Source organism: Esox lucius, chromosome 16, assembly GCF_011004845.1.
Source record: "Esox lucius isolate fEsoLuc1 chromosome 16, fEsoLuc1.pri, whole genome shotgun sequence".
Classification (NCBI taxonomy): Eukaryota; Metazoa; Chordata; class Actinopteri; order Esociformes; family Esocidae; genus Esox; species Esox lucius.
In genome coordinates this window covers 32,088,078-32,102,963 of record NC_047584.1, presented here as the reverse complement: position 1 = coordinate 32,102,963, position 14,886 = coordinate 32,088,078, and the positions used below count along the sequence as shown (strand labels likewise).

Genomic DNA, 14,886 nt, shown 5'->3' with positions numbered 1-14,886 from the left:
GTCAAAGGTTCACTGTCGTTCAGAACGGACCACAAGACCGCTTCAGTTGGTTGTGTTTTATTGAGTTACAGCAGACTGATAAAAAAGAGAGAGAGCAAGCAAAGAGATTGTTGGTAGCAGTACCGTGTTCCAGATACATGAATGAACATGAGTCACTAATGGTAGCAGCAGGAAAAACTCTAGCGAGCCATCTCAAATCTGCCACTGAAATGTAGCGAAACAACATGGGGCTGTCTAAAAAGCAAACACACGATAAAAGAAACCTGTTACCAACGCAACAAGAGCTGCAGTTTAAACCGAACTGGCTACAAAAACACATACAGTGCATTTCCTTGTTTCTGTTTTATTGATTGGTGTCTAGCAGACCTGTTTTTGTGCTATCATTACACTCGTCTGGTACCCAGGCTAGGTGATACTACGGTTTGGTGGCAAACCACTAAAACCTATCGCTCAATGGATGAACTCTGTCGAAGCGGAAGTGTTACTTGTTCCAGATGAAATAAGTGCCATTTATGACCAGCTGTAGTCGCTTCAATTACTTTCTCTTCCTTTTTTAACAAAATTACCAACTGGTGAATTGTTTTATAATTACTGTCATCTTCATAAAAACGAAAACATTCCTCTTTTTGGGGTTATTGGGGACTCCTATTATAAATGTAACAAAACTATCAACCCCAAAATGTTTACAAAGCTTTTGCAATACATAAAAATATTTACAAGGGCCCTTTTTTGTGATAACAATGCATCAAGTCCAGCTTTGGCACTCAATGGTCTTGCAAGTCAGTGTTTTGAGTGGGCTCTACTGTCCACTGTGCTTCCCACATCATAGGACAGGTAGGAAATCATTGGTTGTGGATTTAACAATCTTGATAATCTTCTGTCTGAGAAGCTCAGCATCCTCTGTTGTCCTCTGAAACACAGCGAATGACATAGCCACATTATACACCGCAGAGTCAAACTCTGTATAAGGACACTTGTTAAAATTTCATTAATTTTACCCATCCTTCTACAGGCTTTCATTTAGCCATACACTGCACATTATAACAGGCTGGGGCTCATATGATAAAATTCTGACATGTCGTTCTGTTCAGATGTAAACATCTGTCTACAGTCCTCCTGGAAAAGGTTTTGGGCTACAGAGTTGGGAGCAACATAGCAAGGCAAGTTGTTCCAGTTCAGTTACTCACAGGTCATTAGTACTAAAATGCATAATTAATTAACACATTTACTTTAATGTAATACATAATCTAAAGTGGTCAGAAGCTTGCATCAAATTAGCTGGTCATACTCACCATGCTTTTTTCAACCGGTCACCTGGCTCGGCTGGTCTCCCACCAGCACCTCTGGCTCTGATACGACCCTCTGGTTCTCTAAAGCACCTTTAGTCTCGTCCCCAACAGCCATGGTCACCTTCACCCACCTGCTTCTGTCCACGCTGGTCTGGCCATGTTGGTCCCTGGTCCTGCTGATGTCCGTCATGCTCTGGCCCAGCTTACTGGTAAACCACTGAACTATGTCCTGGTTGATGAGTTTCGACCTATCCGGGAGCTTCTCCGCCACGTCTTCCCCCTTCAGGGACACCCGGGCCTCCGTTAGGTGCTGCTTAGGAGTGCCGCTCGGGGGTTGTTCGGCGATGGCTGATGTCGACGAGCTCGGGCCGTTCTGTCCTGCTTTGCCGTGGACATTCTGGAACCGATCCATCCACTCCAAGGTTCCGTTCTTCAGGGCGGAACGGTTGTCCTTGAACCAGCGGACCATCTCGGTGCGATCCAGCCCAGTCTGGGCTTCCAGCTGACTGTACTCCTCTGGCGATGGCCACTGGGTTTGGCTGAACACTTCTTTGAGGAGTTCCAACGATTTGCAGTCAATGGGCTCTTGGCTGGTGTTGGAGGAGGTTGTGACAACGGGAAGAGGTGAGGTCCGGACTTTGTTGTCCAGTTCATGAATACCATTCAGTAGACCTATTCCCCGTGGCTCCTCGAGGGGTTTTGAACCCAAGCAGTTTGCCAGAGCTTGCTGAAGATTGTCCTGGAGCGCTCTGCGCTCTGAGAACCAGCAGTCGATCTCGGTCTTAGAGAGCCTTGTGCCCACGACAAGGTTGTTGACGTCAGCTTCTGTGGGGGAACTGCTCCTCTGGAAACTCTCCTCTAGCATATTGAGCTGCTCAGAGGATTTACCTTTAAGCCTCTCTAGGAGAGGAAACTGTGTTGGGACTGCCTTTTTGGGCTGAATGTCATTCGACACCTGGGGCTCGATCTTGATCACCTGAGGCACCACCTTGTGGTTGAGAAGGCGTTGCTCGCTGAACCACTTTTTGATCTCACCCCTGGAGAGGCCGGTGGACTCGATGAGACGATACACCTCCTCCTCTTCAGGGAACTGGCACTGGGTGTAGCTAGCTTTTAGCACCGCAATCTGGTCTGGAGTTTTATTGGTGTCAGAAGTGAAGCTGGGTTTAGGCGAAGCCACCAGTTTCGTTGTAGGTGCCTGAATTGTTTGGATTATGGAGGGACGTTTGATCTCAGAGACAACTACCGGAGCTGCCAAGGGTCGCTTTACAGACTGCACCACCTGGTTGGCCATGGTTAACGTAATAGGCGAACGACTGACGGTTGAACCGTTTGCGACCGGCGTCAACACATAACTGGTCTGTCCAAGAAGGTTAAATGGGACGGTTTGAACAAGGGACTGCTGGCCTTTGTTGGCTTGAGTCAGCTGGGCACTGTTTAATACAGTGAAGGTTGTCTGTGGGACTGAATGAATGGTACCGTTAAACATCTTCTTTCTGGCTTCCTCTACTTCTTCCGGGGACCAGCTGATGCCCTGCTTTAGCCTCTGGGTGGTAAACCACACTTTGATCTCATCCTCTGGATGCTTTGAGGCCGCGGTAAGCCAGGATAGCTCTGCTTGAGTTGGGTACGGGAACTTGTTGAAGGATGTGATGAGTGTCAGGTTACAGTCTAGTGAAGGATTGTACTTGGAGGTGTTCAAAGGGACAGCGATTTTTGGTACTAAGTTGTAGTTAGGTGGACGCTGAAGAGAAGGCATGATATGAGAAAGTCCGTCTTTTAGGGTTGCTTCTGGTATGATCACAGTCCCGTTCACATTCACTGCTGTGATCTGCTTTTTGGCGAGCTCAGGGTTGAGTCTCTCAGATAGATTTTCTGTCAATAACCTTTTATTGTCTGTTTTTGGCTTACTGATTTTCACATTTGTGGATTTGCTGAGTGGGAAAGTGCCAAAGTCTCCAGTTAGAGTGCTGTTGGTGGAATCACAGACGACAGCGCTGCTTGCTCTCTCGATCGTCTGCTCCAGGATGGTCTGATTGTTCAGCTTGATTCTTTTGAACTTAAAGTTGCTCTCCCCTGGATGAAACCTTTCGTTGTGCTCCGTCAGGGTGTCAAACTTCTTTGTGTTGAAGTTGCACACAGCACACAGGTAGAGCGGGTTGAGAATGACATTAGGGTGACTGGAGTCGACATGCTCTTTGAACTCGTTTAGGTTCGGCGTAGAGAACGGACAGTACTTGCATTCGTAGCCCCCCGACTGTTTCCTCTGTGGCTTGGAATCCTGCACCTCTGGTTTCTCTGGTGCCGGCGACTCCTGGCGCGAACAACCAGGTTCCGTCCCAGAGTTCCAGTCCTCTCCAGGTAGCATGTCCGTGGAGCCGTTCTCGACGGCGCCGCTGTCATTCGCCGACGGATCCACCTCCATCTCACCTGGATCGTCCTGTTCCGTCACGTCATCAGGTCGGTCGTCAGCATCAGCTCTGCATGGGGTCGTGGTCTTCCTTCGACTGGCCATGGCCTAGGTCACCTAGGACTGTCAGACAGACGTTGTGGGGAAAATGACAGCAGGGGAGGAGGGGGTGTTGCTGCCTTGTAATGAGTCTGCACTTGTTTTTTCTGCTGACTGTTAATGTCAGCTCCAATGAGGGACTTCATGAGACTTCATCCCAGATCACCCAATCTAACAAGAGAGGAGAAATCACAGAGATAAATCCTGACAATCATAAACAGATAATACAGAGGTCCTGTACAATAGACTCGTCTAGATCATTTGTACTTGACATATTGGAATTGGAAATATGTCCCTAAACTATTTAGGTACAATTCAGAATGATTGTTATAATTTAGGCCAATTTCCTGTCCTCCATTCCTCTGTCCTGGCTTGTCCTTTCTGTGCAAAAACAAGCATTTTAAACTAAACGTAGCCTATTGGAAACCCACCAATGTCGCTTCTAGTTGTGCCACAACAGTAGAAGAGTACATACGCCATTGCTCATAAAAGCCCTGAAGCCAGTAGTGCAGCCAAAGCCTTACAAGTCCCCAAAAATGATTTGCTAAACTAAAAACTTGTGTGGAAAAAAAGTGTGGAAAAAGGCAGTACATGGATTCCATTTCCCTTGGGTGTTTTTTCAAAGGGCTAATATGAAAAAACTATATTCAGGTGAAAGCTAGCAGGAGTTGGGTAACCGTACGCTTGGGTTCAAAACCCCTCGAGGAGCCACGGGGAATAGGTCTACTGAACGGTATTCACGAACTGGACAACAAAGTCCGGACCTCACCTCTTCCCGTTGTCACAACCTCCTCCTACACCAGCCAAGAGCCCATTGTTGAGAAGTTGAAAACTACTCAGGGTGTCTCTAAAAAAATAAAAATGTAAAAAGACAAGACCCCCGGGGTTGGGTTAGTTTATTCCACGCTAAATGCTGCCGGCGTTTAACGCCGCGGTCAACATCTTCTGCATGCGTGTGCATTTTGCAAACGATAAAAGCACATCAGCTGCTCAAATGGAGAATAAAAATACGACCACGAACAAAAATGGTGTAGCAGAATTTAGCATTCTGTATGTCTTCAGAACCACTGATGCAACGGAATGCCCCTCGATGTCCAATTTCATAACCGGCTGAAAAGGTTTATGTGGATAATTAAAATTCAAAAGGGCCTAATTTCCATAAGGTAGTTATGGCAACCGTCCGGGGTTCAAACACTGACTTGCCCTTACGATGTTGCCGCCTCAGCATATTGAATCCCCCGTCCCTCCTTGCATTTATTCATTAAGCAGAAGACATAGAACCAGGAGGGGCGACCACCACGCTGCGGACCGGGAGGGGCGACCACCGCAAACTGGGGGGTACAGCGACTGAGGGGGTTAAATGGCTGTTTTACTCCCCCCCCAACCACCCCCCCCCACCCACCCCACACTCTCTGGCCGGTGCATCGCTCCAGCAGCCTCCTGTGACAGTCTGACCGGGCCCGGTGGAGCGCAGCGCACCCCCACCCCAGAGCCTTATTAAAGTTGCATGAGTTCCTGGCCGATGCCAAATGTCTCCTCATGTCCTCAGCTCACCCAGTCTCCAACAGCACTGGCTTGGTTCTGAATGCCGAGAAATAAACAACCTGACATGTTTCAGTCAACATCCTAACCTGACTGGGTCCGTGTCTAACTGAGCACTGCCCAAACACGACCGCCGGGCACACCAACGCCTGGCCGGCAGATACTAATATGCAACTCAACCAACATGCCTGCTGCTACCCGCTCACTGCTAAACAGCACTGGACAGAGACCAGGAATTAATCTCATCTAACAACATCATAAGGATGTTAACAACAGCTTTACTGGAACCAGGAGGCAGTTACATCACCAGCAGTAACCGGTGATACGACCAAGTTACCAGAATACAACCAAGTGCAGTGGCAAATCACCAGAGTCTCTGACCAGAATACAACCAAGTGCAGTGCAAATGACTGCAGTCTCTGACCAGAATTCAACCAAGTACAGTGCAAATGACTGCAGTCTCTGACCAGAATACAACCAAGTGCAATGCAAATGACTGCAGTCTCTGACCAGAATTCAACCAAGTGCAGTGCAAATGACTGCAGTCTCTGACCAGAATACAACCAAGTGCAATGCAAATGACTGCAGTCTCTGACCAGAATTCAATCAAGTGCAGTGCAAATGACTGCAGTCTCTGACCAGAATTCAACCAAGTGCAGTGCAAATGACTGCAGTCTCTGACCAGAATTCAACCAAGTGCAATGCAAATGACTGCAGTCAGCAATGTATAAACATGTTGTGTTGAGGAACAGCGATTTTTCCAACGTTATCCTCCTAAAAATGTTGAAGATTTGTTCTATTTACTCATTATCTAAACCTAATCCTATCCGATAAAAATAAATCTGAGTAGATGACTTCTTAAAACCAAACTGCTTGCGTTGTGAGTTTGAATATTAATCTTCGCTTTGACATGGGGACTACATTCATGTTATTGTGATGAGGTAAGACCGCAGCCATCACTGTGACAATGAAAATTAAAACCAAGCTGTTACCAAGTGAACATGCGGGTGATAAAAAACACCAACAGTTGATGGTGGTTCCGTGTCTTCTACAGTTGGAAGACCTTTTTTGTTCTTATCGGATAGAATAATCCAGAGCCTGGCATCATTGTCATTTCTACCAATTTCCCCTTTGAGAAAAGCCATCAGCGTGCCCATTCAGACCTTTTTTTCTTTAACACATGTTCATGGGTACCGCCCCCGAGTCGGTGTCAAGTGACCTCTATCTGGCCTATCAGAGACAAGCCCATGACCCAGTCACTACATCATTGCAGGCCCGCCACAGACAAGTCATACCCTGTGGACCAGACCCACCCGCTGAGACGCTCAGAGCAGCCAGTCCTCACCATCTAACGTGACCGGAACGTCAGGGCTGGGGGGAGGGGCACAGCCTGCTGTTGCCGTGATACCAGAGCCGAGGGTTAGAGGAGGGCATTCCGTCCAGACTGACTCAGCTTCCCGTTTCACAAATCAAGGGGAGCATTCGGTTAGGCGAAGTGCTCCAAAATCCAAAAAATCTGCAGCGAAACAGGTGCACCAAATGGAGTTCATTCTCTATTCTTCCAGATAGAGAGGTCTGTTCCACGCCACGGCGCCATCTAAACATCGAGTAATGTTGTGTAACGCTGCAGCGTTCTGAACAGACCCACAGTCGCGATGTTCCTGAGGGCGATGGGGGAGAGAGAGTAGGCAGACAGAGGGGCTGAGTGGGAGGAGGCAGTACTCAAAATCCTCTGTTTCCAAGCTGGGGGGGCTGAATTTGGGAACCACAGAATTAATGTGAATCTCATTATAAAAGTGCCAAACCTGTGGCTATGGCTTAGGATAGTGTTAATACCATAATGTGTGCCATGCAGAAGACGCTTTCATCCGTCACCACAATGTTTAAGCCTAGATAATCACGTACAGGGCTTTGGTTAACTCTTCATATCAGGGGCGAGGAGCGAAAACACAATCGCATGGATTCGGATTAGGACCAGTTCCGTTTTAGTCATTTAGCCGACGTCCTTATCCAGAGTGACTTGCGGTAGTGAGTGCATACAATTCCCACCTGGTTCCCCGTGGGAATCGAACCCACAACCTGCCGCGTTGCATTAGTTATGAACCGAGTTGTTTGAATCCCGATTGGCTCAGAAGCGCCGTTGCACCGGACCACAGACCACAGCTATGACAAAAAAATATATTCACATTTCCCGTTCCATTTCCAAACTACCTCTGGGGTTTTATGGTACATGGTTAATATACCACAGCTAAGGCTGAATCCAGAACGTACAGAACAGCACAGCAGTATGCCATGGCATACTGGGTCAAATAACACCCCCGGTGAATTACTGCTTAAAAACTTGGGACTGAAGACGGGACTGGAATGGGCTAACAGGTTACCATGGAAACAGGCTAACAGCAGGTGGAGGGATTTCTTAAATCCACAGATACAGTGGAGAGATGTTTTATTAACTAGGGCTCTAGGTCTATTTGCAGCCCAAACCAAAATCCATCCTCGTTATTACGTACCATAGGTGATCAGGTAGACGTTCTTCATGGGATATTCCTGTATTCAACTCGGGCAGTGAATTGTTTTTAAACTCTGGGTTCATTTTGGAAATGAAAGCGGTTATTGTCATAATTGCAATTATTGTTAGGTGTTTGAGCTTGTAATGGATTTGGTCACTCAAAAACAAGCAGTTCGGGCCACTGGCTACTTTCAGAAATGAGGTCTCTGCTCCTGACCACTCGGTTCTGCTCGTGAAACAACAACCAACCTAACCCCCTTCGTGTGAAAAATTCCAACTTGTGTCAACTTGAATTCTAACTGAAGAAAAAAAAAGAGGTTGAATTCTCCTGAAGTAAATGAACTGAGATCACAGTAAGATCACAGTTAATTAGATTATTCTATGGTTAGTGCCCGGGTGAACATCACAGTCATGATTGTGCATGTGTTGTTTTCCCCCTATTACATAGGTCACAGAAATAGCAGTAGCGTAAGAATCAGTTTCTAGCTGGACAGGGGGTAAATAAAATAGCAAAACTACAACAGCATTTACATTCAAGCACATGAATTGGGTTTAAAAAGGAAGCTAAGGAACCGAAATTCCAGGGGTTTTTATTTTCTTTCTTCAAAGTACATCCACTAATAAATATAGGTTTGGCAGATGTCAACTTGGGATTAATTCCCTGACAAAGATGGCCGCCATGGTTGATCTAGTGTCTCCTACTCCGTCCGTTCTGCCGTCCTAGGCAAACCAAAACCACTTCCTGTCCCGACAGAAATAGAATAGTAGGATATACTGTGAGCAGGCAATGAAATGTTATGTGGTAGGATCACTATTTGTTCAGACATTTGCGTTATGTCATCAATATTTTCAGGTTCTTACAACTACGTGTATTTATATCCATAGTGAACTATTGCCTGCTAAATTATTTGGCTAGCTTGCCAGCTTTTTTACACTAAAAACATGTAAGATTAAGTTAGTAAAGCCCTTTACTTAAGTTAGTAAAGCCCTTTAACGTTCAAGAGATACTGAATTAGGTTTAATCAAGGCAAATTTGGTATTTACATGATGTGTGTTAAGCTTTCCTAACCTTAATGGTTAAAGAGACGCTGTTAGAAGGTTAATTAGTGCTAATTATGCCCATTTTAATTAATATAGTCACAGTTGATACGTGTCTAAGACTTTAAAGTTGGGACAGCCTAACCATGTGAAACAAATGTGGTTTGGTCTCCCTACCTGGAACAAATCAAGCGATGCTGTTACAGGGTTAATTTCAGTAAGTACTGTTCATTATGTCCATTTTCGTTACTCACAGGTGATTGTAATTCACTATTGAAAGAAAACACATGGCTGACTTTCTCTGTGACATATTACAAAAGGTAGGCGCCACACGGCTGAGATGAACTGCCGGTCGAGGGCAGCAATGCAGCACCTTGGAGCGCTGTGCAGGGCGTGATCCAGATTCTCCCATGACTTTGGCACCACTTCTCCAGCCCAGAGTTGGAGCGCCGCTGCCACTTCCATGGCCCCACTCTGTGATTTCTCTGACCAGACTGATCCATGAGGTCTTCAAATAATAATGCACATCACAGTCAAGCAAAAGTAAATAAATCTTTCCTTGTTGACGGTCGTCATCAATTTCGCAGGTCGGGCTTAGCACATCCACACGATAAATGTCCGTTCAGAATACGGAAATCTACAGCTGCAGTGCTCCGAGCTTTAATTTAGGAGCAAGTGTCCCAGCAGCATAACGGTTACCTACAGGGATGTAGTTAGTTGGGTGGTGACACACATGGGTCAGGAGAGAACCTAGAATTGTTTTTGTTGCATGTGGACCCCTTCCTGATCTAGCTACGCCTCTATTTCTTTATCGGTGTCCTTCTGTCCAAAACACATTCTCTTAAGAACCAAAGCCTTGATTTAGGCGGGAAGTAACAGACCCTGCTGGTCAGGCACAGAGCGATTTCAGCGAGCATCTGAATCCAGGTCGGATGGCTACCGTCCCAGACTGTTACAAAACATCGCTGGAAAGGGACGGGTCCATGGCTAATTAGGACCTGGGTCATCTTTTAAAAGAGGCTTTTCCACTACTGAGCACCAAAAAATTAGAGTGAGAGAACCATGTCCTTGAACATTAGTTCTTGCCCTGCAGGTCCAGTCTGCAATTGCACCTCACATGTTACGATAAAGACTGTTGGAATAGAATAACCAGGGAATTTTGGTTGTGGCTTTCAACACAGGATTCCAGTGGCGTGTTTCTCCAATGAGAAGTCTTGACATAATTCCAGAGGACCTCTCCCAGTCCATAGTTATCAGACACGGTTATTTGACCTACTGTTGTGTCAACCAAGTGTGACTGGTGTTACTGGATGGCCGCCTATCAGAAACAGCCTCCGCTGGATGGCCGCCTATCAGAAACAGCCTCTGTAGCAGCAAGTGATCGGGTCAGTGCTGGGGGAGTGTCTTGCCTTCTGTGGTCTGGGTCTCTTCTGATCGGCTTCTGTTCTCCTCCTCCCTCCCCCCTTCTGTCCTGATCCCCTACTCCTCCCTCCCCCATCATCATCTCCTGCTCCCCCACCTTTGGTCTTGACCTCCTTGCCTTCCGCCCACCTCTACCTCCCCTCTCTTCTCTGTCCTAAACTCTGTTCCCCTAACTCCCACATCCCCTATCCTCCCCTCTTTCAATTCTCTCAGTTTCTCTGAAATGCCAGCGTGGGGAACAGGGACCCGAAACACCTCCCGTCACATGCTAAAAAAATAGAACCGATTGGAGACGTTACCAAGGAAACCCATGCTGTCCGTTGGGCGAGTTGGGGTGGTTTCAGGACACTATTTACTAACACCATTCTTTGACATTAAACCCCGCCCCTGCCCAAACCCCGCCCCTGCACATCTAGGACGCTTTCTAAGAGTCCGGCTTATTTTAGTTCCAGAAACATTAGTTCCAAAAATAATGTGCTGCTCTGATCCTCATGTGCCCTATGGGATGTCGAGCATGGCTGGCTGGAGACCTCGGATGACTGGGTCGGATGACTGGGTTTACATGTTGTGTGAGTGGGGGTTCCAAGGGAATTCTGACGTGGAAGCTGAAAGTGTGTGCTCAAATTCTAAGTAGGTTATTGTTTTGGCAGTGAAACGGCCTCCGTTCTTGCCTGCCGTATTCTCCTACAGACGTGTATTCCACCCAGGACTTTCGTCACACTCCGATTGGCCAATCCATACTAACCAGATTGGCCAATCCATACTAACCAGATTCTGTCTGTATTTTGGTAACATTACCCAACATGCAGCAACTGTGCCTCAGCAGTGGGGTAATCTTATAGTGGCTATTATTACCATATTGTTGACATCTACTGTAGACTAGTAGCCCACTTTGTGGGGCCTGGCTGCTAGCCTGGTAAATTACACGGCTGGGCGTGGAGGACCACCGCGAGGCTGCTCCGTCTGCACGATGACGTCATAACGACCATGTCGTTGTCAGCCACTGACAGGCAGAGGGAGTGTCCCGAAAGGGCACCATATCCCCTGCGTAGTGCAGGGCCTTCGACCAGGGCCTTCGACCAGGGATGTTGGTGGAATGGAGGGCATCCAGGGGTTTCACAGGAGCCCCGCCCACAGCACAGGGTATGACATCACCAGGGCCATCTTAGTCACCAAGCTCAAGCGGCACGATGTCTCAGAGCGGAGAGGACGAACACATTGCCTCGCCCCCTGGGTCTCTGAGAGAGGTTGATGTCGAGGTGACTGACCACCGCCTCATGAGTCACAAAGCGCAGGCCAGTCGGGCGGCCATCTTTAATCAAGAACATGAAAGGACAGATGATACTAATGGGGGGGGGGGGTGCGATGACGACACCAAGACATGCTGGGCCTTCATTTTCTACCGCAGTCTACTTTGTGGACCCAGAGCAGTGCCTTTAGACAAATTAAATAGGTTATTAGGTCATTAGACCCAGGCCCATATATTTTCCCAAATACAAAATAAAGGGATTCTATGCGGTTTTGGTACCATCATGCAATAAAGGAATGTGTCTTAGGATTGTTTCATGGAGAAGTGCACCTAGGAGTCCAGAATTACTGCCATGCCTTGGTCAGAGTGAACGACCAGTCAGGCGTGGTCTGAGGCAGCTAAATCCCGGAAGATTACCCAACGTAGCGTGAGTGGATTAGATCCAGTCACGGGTGGCCATGATATCTGAAGACTAATGTCATCCTATGCACAACAATTATCATAATGGCCTGAGAGAGTACAATAATTTGTCCCAAATGCAATGTATCCAGACCAGCCCATGTGTTCAGAGAGTGCACTAATCCAGGGTCAATTTAGCCGTTCCAGACCATAATTACATGGGAGACCAGCTCCTAGATCAGAATTCAATTGCATCGCCGTATCACCTCTTTTGAGCCGAAGTGCCTTTTGGTTTGTCGGAACGTTCCAGAACTGTCCGCACAGAATGACACGACCGTTTCCCCCTAAAACAGACTGAGGTATGCTTGCTCCCTTTGGTGGGAGTGGCGGCGTTGTTCGAAGCAATGAGTGAAATAATTAAAGGGCAGTGCCCATGCTCACAACGTTGCCAACCCACGACCCAACCACCATGTTTCTCCAACTGGTTATCTGGTAAAGCTCTGTTTTCAATTTGACTGAACAATTCAGGCTGTAGAAACACCCAGCACGGATTGGTCAAAAGACCAATGAGTGAGAAACAGATACAAATATTAGTTGGTCAGCTTGAGGCACTTTGTGAACATCCATCCTGAACAGTTGGTGTTTAGTGTGAGATGTATTCCTAGTTACCTAACTGATGCCGATGATGGTCTAAAATTGTTGGTGCAAAATCCTGCGTGAACTTAAAGATGTGCTGTTCCTTTAACCGGTTAGTAGAAGATTGAGAGAGTGGACGCCTCAGTAGGCTAAAAGTCAAATGAGGCCATGCCGTGGAGATTCATATCTTCGGGCTTTTAGAACCATAATCACAACACATTGTAACCCCAACCTAACACGAATTGGTCAATGGAATATCGCAGTATAAAATGGCAGTATGTACAGGCTATGAAACACACTGTAGATGTCCTATAGCGTAAATTGAAGGGGGGGGGGGGGGGCTTGTAACTGAGCAACAAAATAGTTTTGGAAGATATATATTCACAGCTTCGTAACCGTGGGCACGTTTTGGAGGTACCGACCAACATGCACGTCGCGTTCCTTTCCCAACAGTAGCCCGTCTGTACTGCGACGAGGCGTTTTAATCCACTGTGACTGTTGCTAGAGACAGTGCAGTATGGACGTGGAAGAAGGCGTCACCGCTGCCTGCATCATACGACGGCATTGCTACCCGAAAAATCAAAGTAGTGTGCTGGTAAAACTCCAGAACTATTGTTTACTGTGTATCGCGCCAGCTGTGAATAAAATACACAATATCCGAGGAGTCCGACGATTCCGATACCTAATTCATAGCATCAACGCAAAATAGGCCAGAGAAAAAAATGCTCCCCAAATGTCCCCTTTCTCGCCAACGCCGTTAACGCCATGTCGGCGTGGAGGCCATATTTTTGCTGATATGTCGACATAGGAAAAAGTAAACGTTCCTCTCCTACGTTTTCGACTAACATTAAGGCAACGTTGAGGCAAACAAAACTTCTTAAGCTCGATGACTGTAAGAACTAGACTGCTTGATTGCAGCTGGATAGATTATGTTACTGTACACACGGTTAGTCAGGTGTAGCCACACCGGGACAATCAAAGTTCACTGGGCTAGCCAAGTTAAAATATTTATACAGTAGCGTCTGTGTGGTGGTGGACGGGGGCTAGGTAGTTAGCATAGCTAGGCTACAGCTTTTAACTTTGGGACTTTTTTCGCCAATGTACAGACTGAGAAATATTCAGTTTGTCTGATTCTTACCTGCCCACCACGAATGATGTGCTGTGAAGCCGGGGTACCAGTAAACGAAGTCCAAAGCGGATTATTTTACCGACCAAAACAACCGAATACGACGATTTATCCAAGAGATTCGACCGAATCCGCCAGACAACAGCAGAAAAAAAAATCGCGTTCACAGGGGGATCTACGCCAAAAACCACATGATCAACTACGTCAGCGTGCGTATTTGCATACGATACCAGGGGCACCTCCATTCTGGAGTTGTTGTAATTGCTACAAAAAGTTCGTCAGTCAGGATCTAGATTCAGAAAAGGTCCAGGAAATGATAGCCATGCAGTGGTTACAGGAACCGTGCTTCCGACCTTGAAAATGAATGAACTGTCTTCTGTGTTGTTGACGTCCGCTCTCTCTCTCTCGTTCGCTCGCTCGGTGGCTCTCTGCGCTAGTAACGTTGGGTATGTCATTGAATATTAAGCAGTGATGCTGGGCTTTTTAAGGTCGCGTACCTCGCCGCTTCCGCTGCCCCAGGTGAATGTCGACCAGTGGTGGTGCTGACTTCTAATCTTGCCCACAGTTCGGGTTCAACGTAACACATAATCTGTCCTAATTAATAAAAAAAAAAAATTGTTTTCCTGAAAAAAGGGTAACAATCTGACAAGTACTATGCATTTGTATACTTACAAATGCATTCATATTTGGTCTGTAACATTGTATTTAGAACTGGATCGTTCAAACCTGTAGCCTACAGTGACACCATCTGTTTTTGTAATAGAACAACATATTCTTGTTTGGATATTTCCAGATATTTAAATAACAATATATTCAAAAAATGTCATTCAAAACCTTTGTAATATTCTTAGGTGACTCCTATTTCATTGAATACTCACACTAAGAATATATACAAATAAGCGGAAATCAATAAATGTGTATACTAAAACGTCTAATCTATATTAACTGCAATCGCTGGTGAGGAAACTAAACCGCGCAGACTAAAATTGGGAGAGGAGATGCTCTCAAAATACGATGCAGTGTTCTGCTGCAGGGAGAGGCTTGTTCTGGTTCCCTCCCGAATGGAACCCTATTGCCTAAATAGTGCGCCCCTTTTGATCATAGCTCTATGGGCCTTGGTCAAAAGTAGTGCTTGGTCTATGTAGGGAATAGTGTGTCATTCGGACA

At 46.5% G+C, this 14,886-nt stretch overlaps 1 protein-coding gene across 2 annotated transcripts; it reads right to left on the bottom strand.

Annotated features, from left to right (window-relative positions):
* Window positions 1-41: 41 nt before the first annotated feature.
* Window positions 42-14,160, bottom strand: zhx2a (zinc fingers and homeoboxes 2a). 2 transcript variants are annotated; one of them, XM_010880435.3, is made up of 3 exons: window positions 14,073-14,160; window positions 1,293-3,969; window positions 42-910 (listed from the first exon to the last, which is right to left on the bottom strand). In XM_010880435.3, the coding sequence occupies exon 2, from the start codon at window positions 3,802-3,804 to the stop codon at window positions 1,303-1,305; it is 2,502 nt and encodes an 833-aa protein (XP_010878737.2). In that variant the 5' UTR covers window positions 3,805-3,969; window positions 14,073-14,160; the 3' UTR covers window positions 42-910; window positions 1,293-1,302. The 2 variants fall into 2 exon arrangements, with proteins under 2 accessions (XP_010878737.2, XP_010878736.2); XM_010880434.4 differs by lacking the exon at window positions 14,073-14,160 and adding an exon at window positions 13,732-14,060.
* Window positions 14,161-14,886: the final 726 nt, after the last annotated feature.

Bases quoted from the DNA above. Each gene is read 5' to 3' on its own strand.
- zhx2a (XM_010880435.3), bottom strand. From the start codon at position 3,804: ATGGCCAGTCGAAGGAAGACCACGACCCCATGCAGAGCTGATGCTGAC.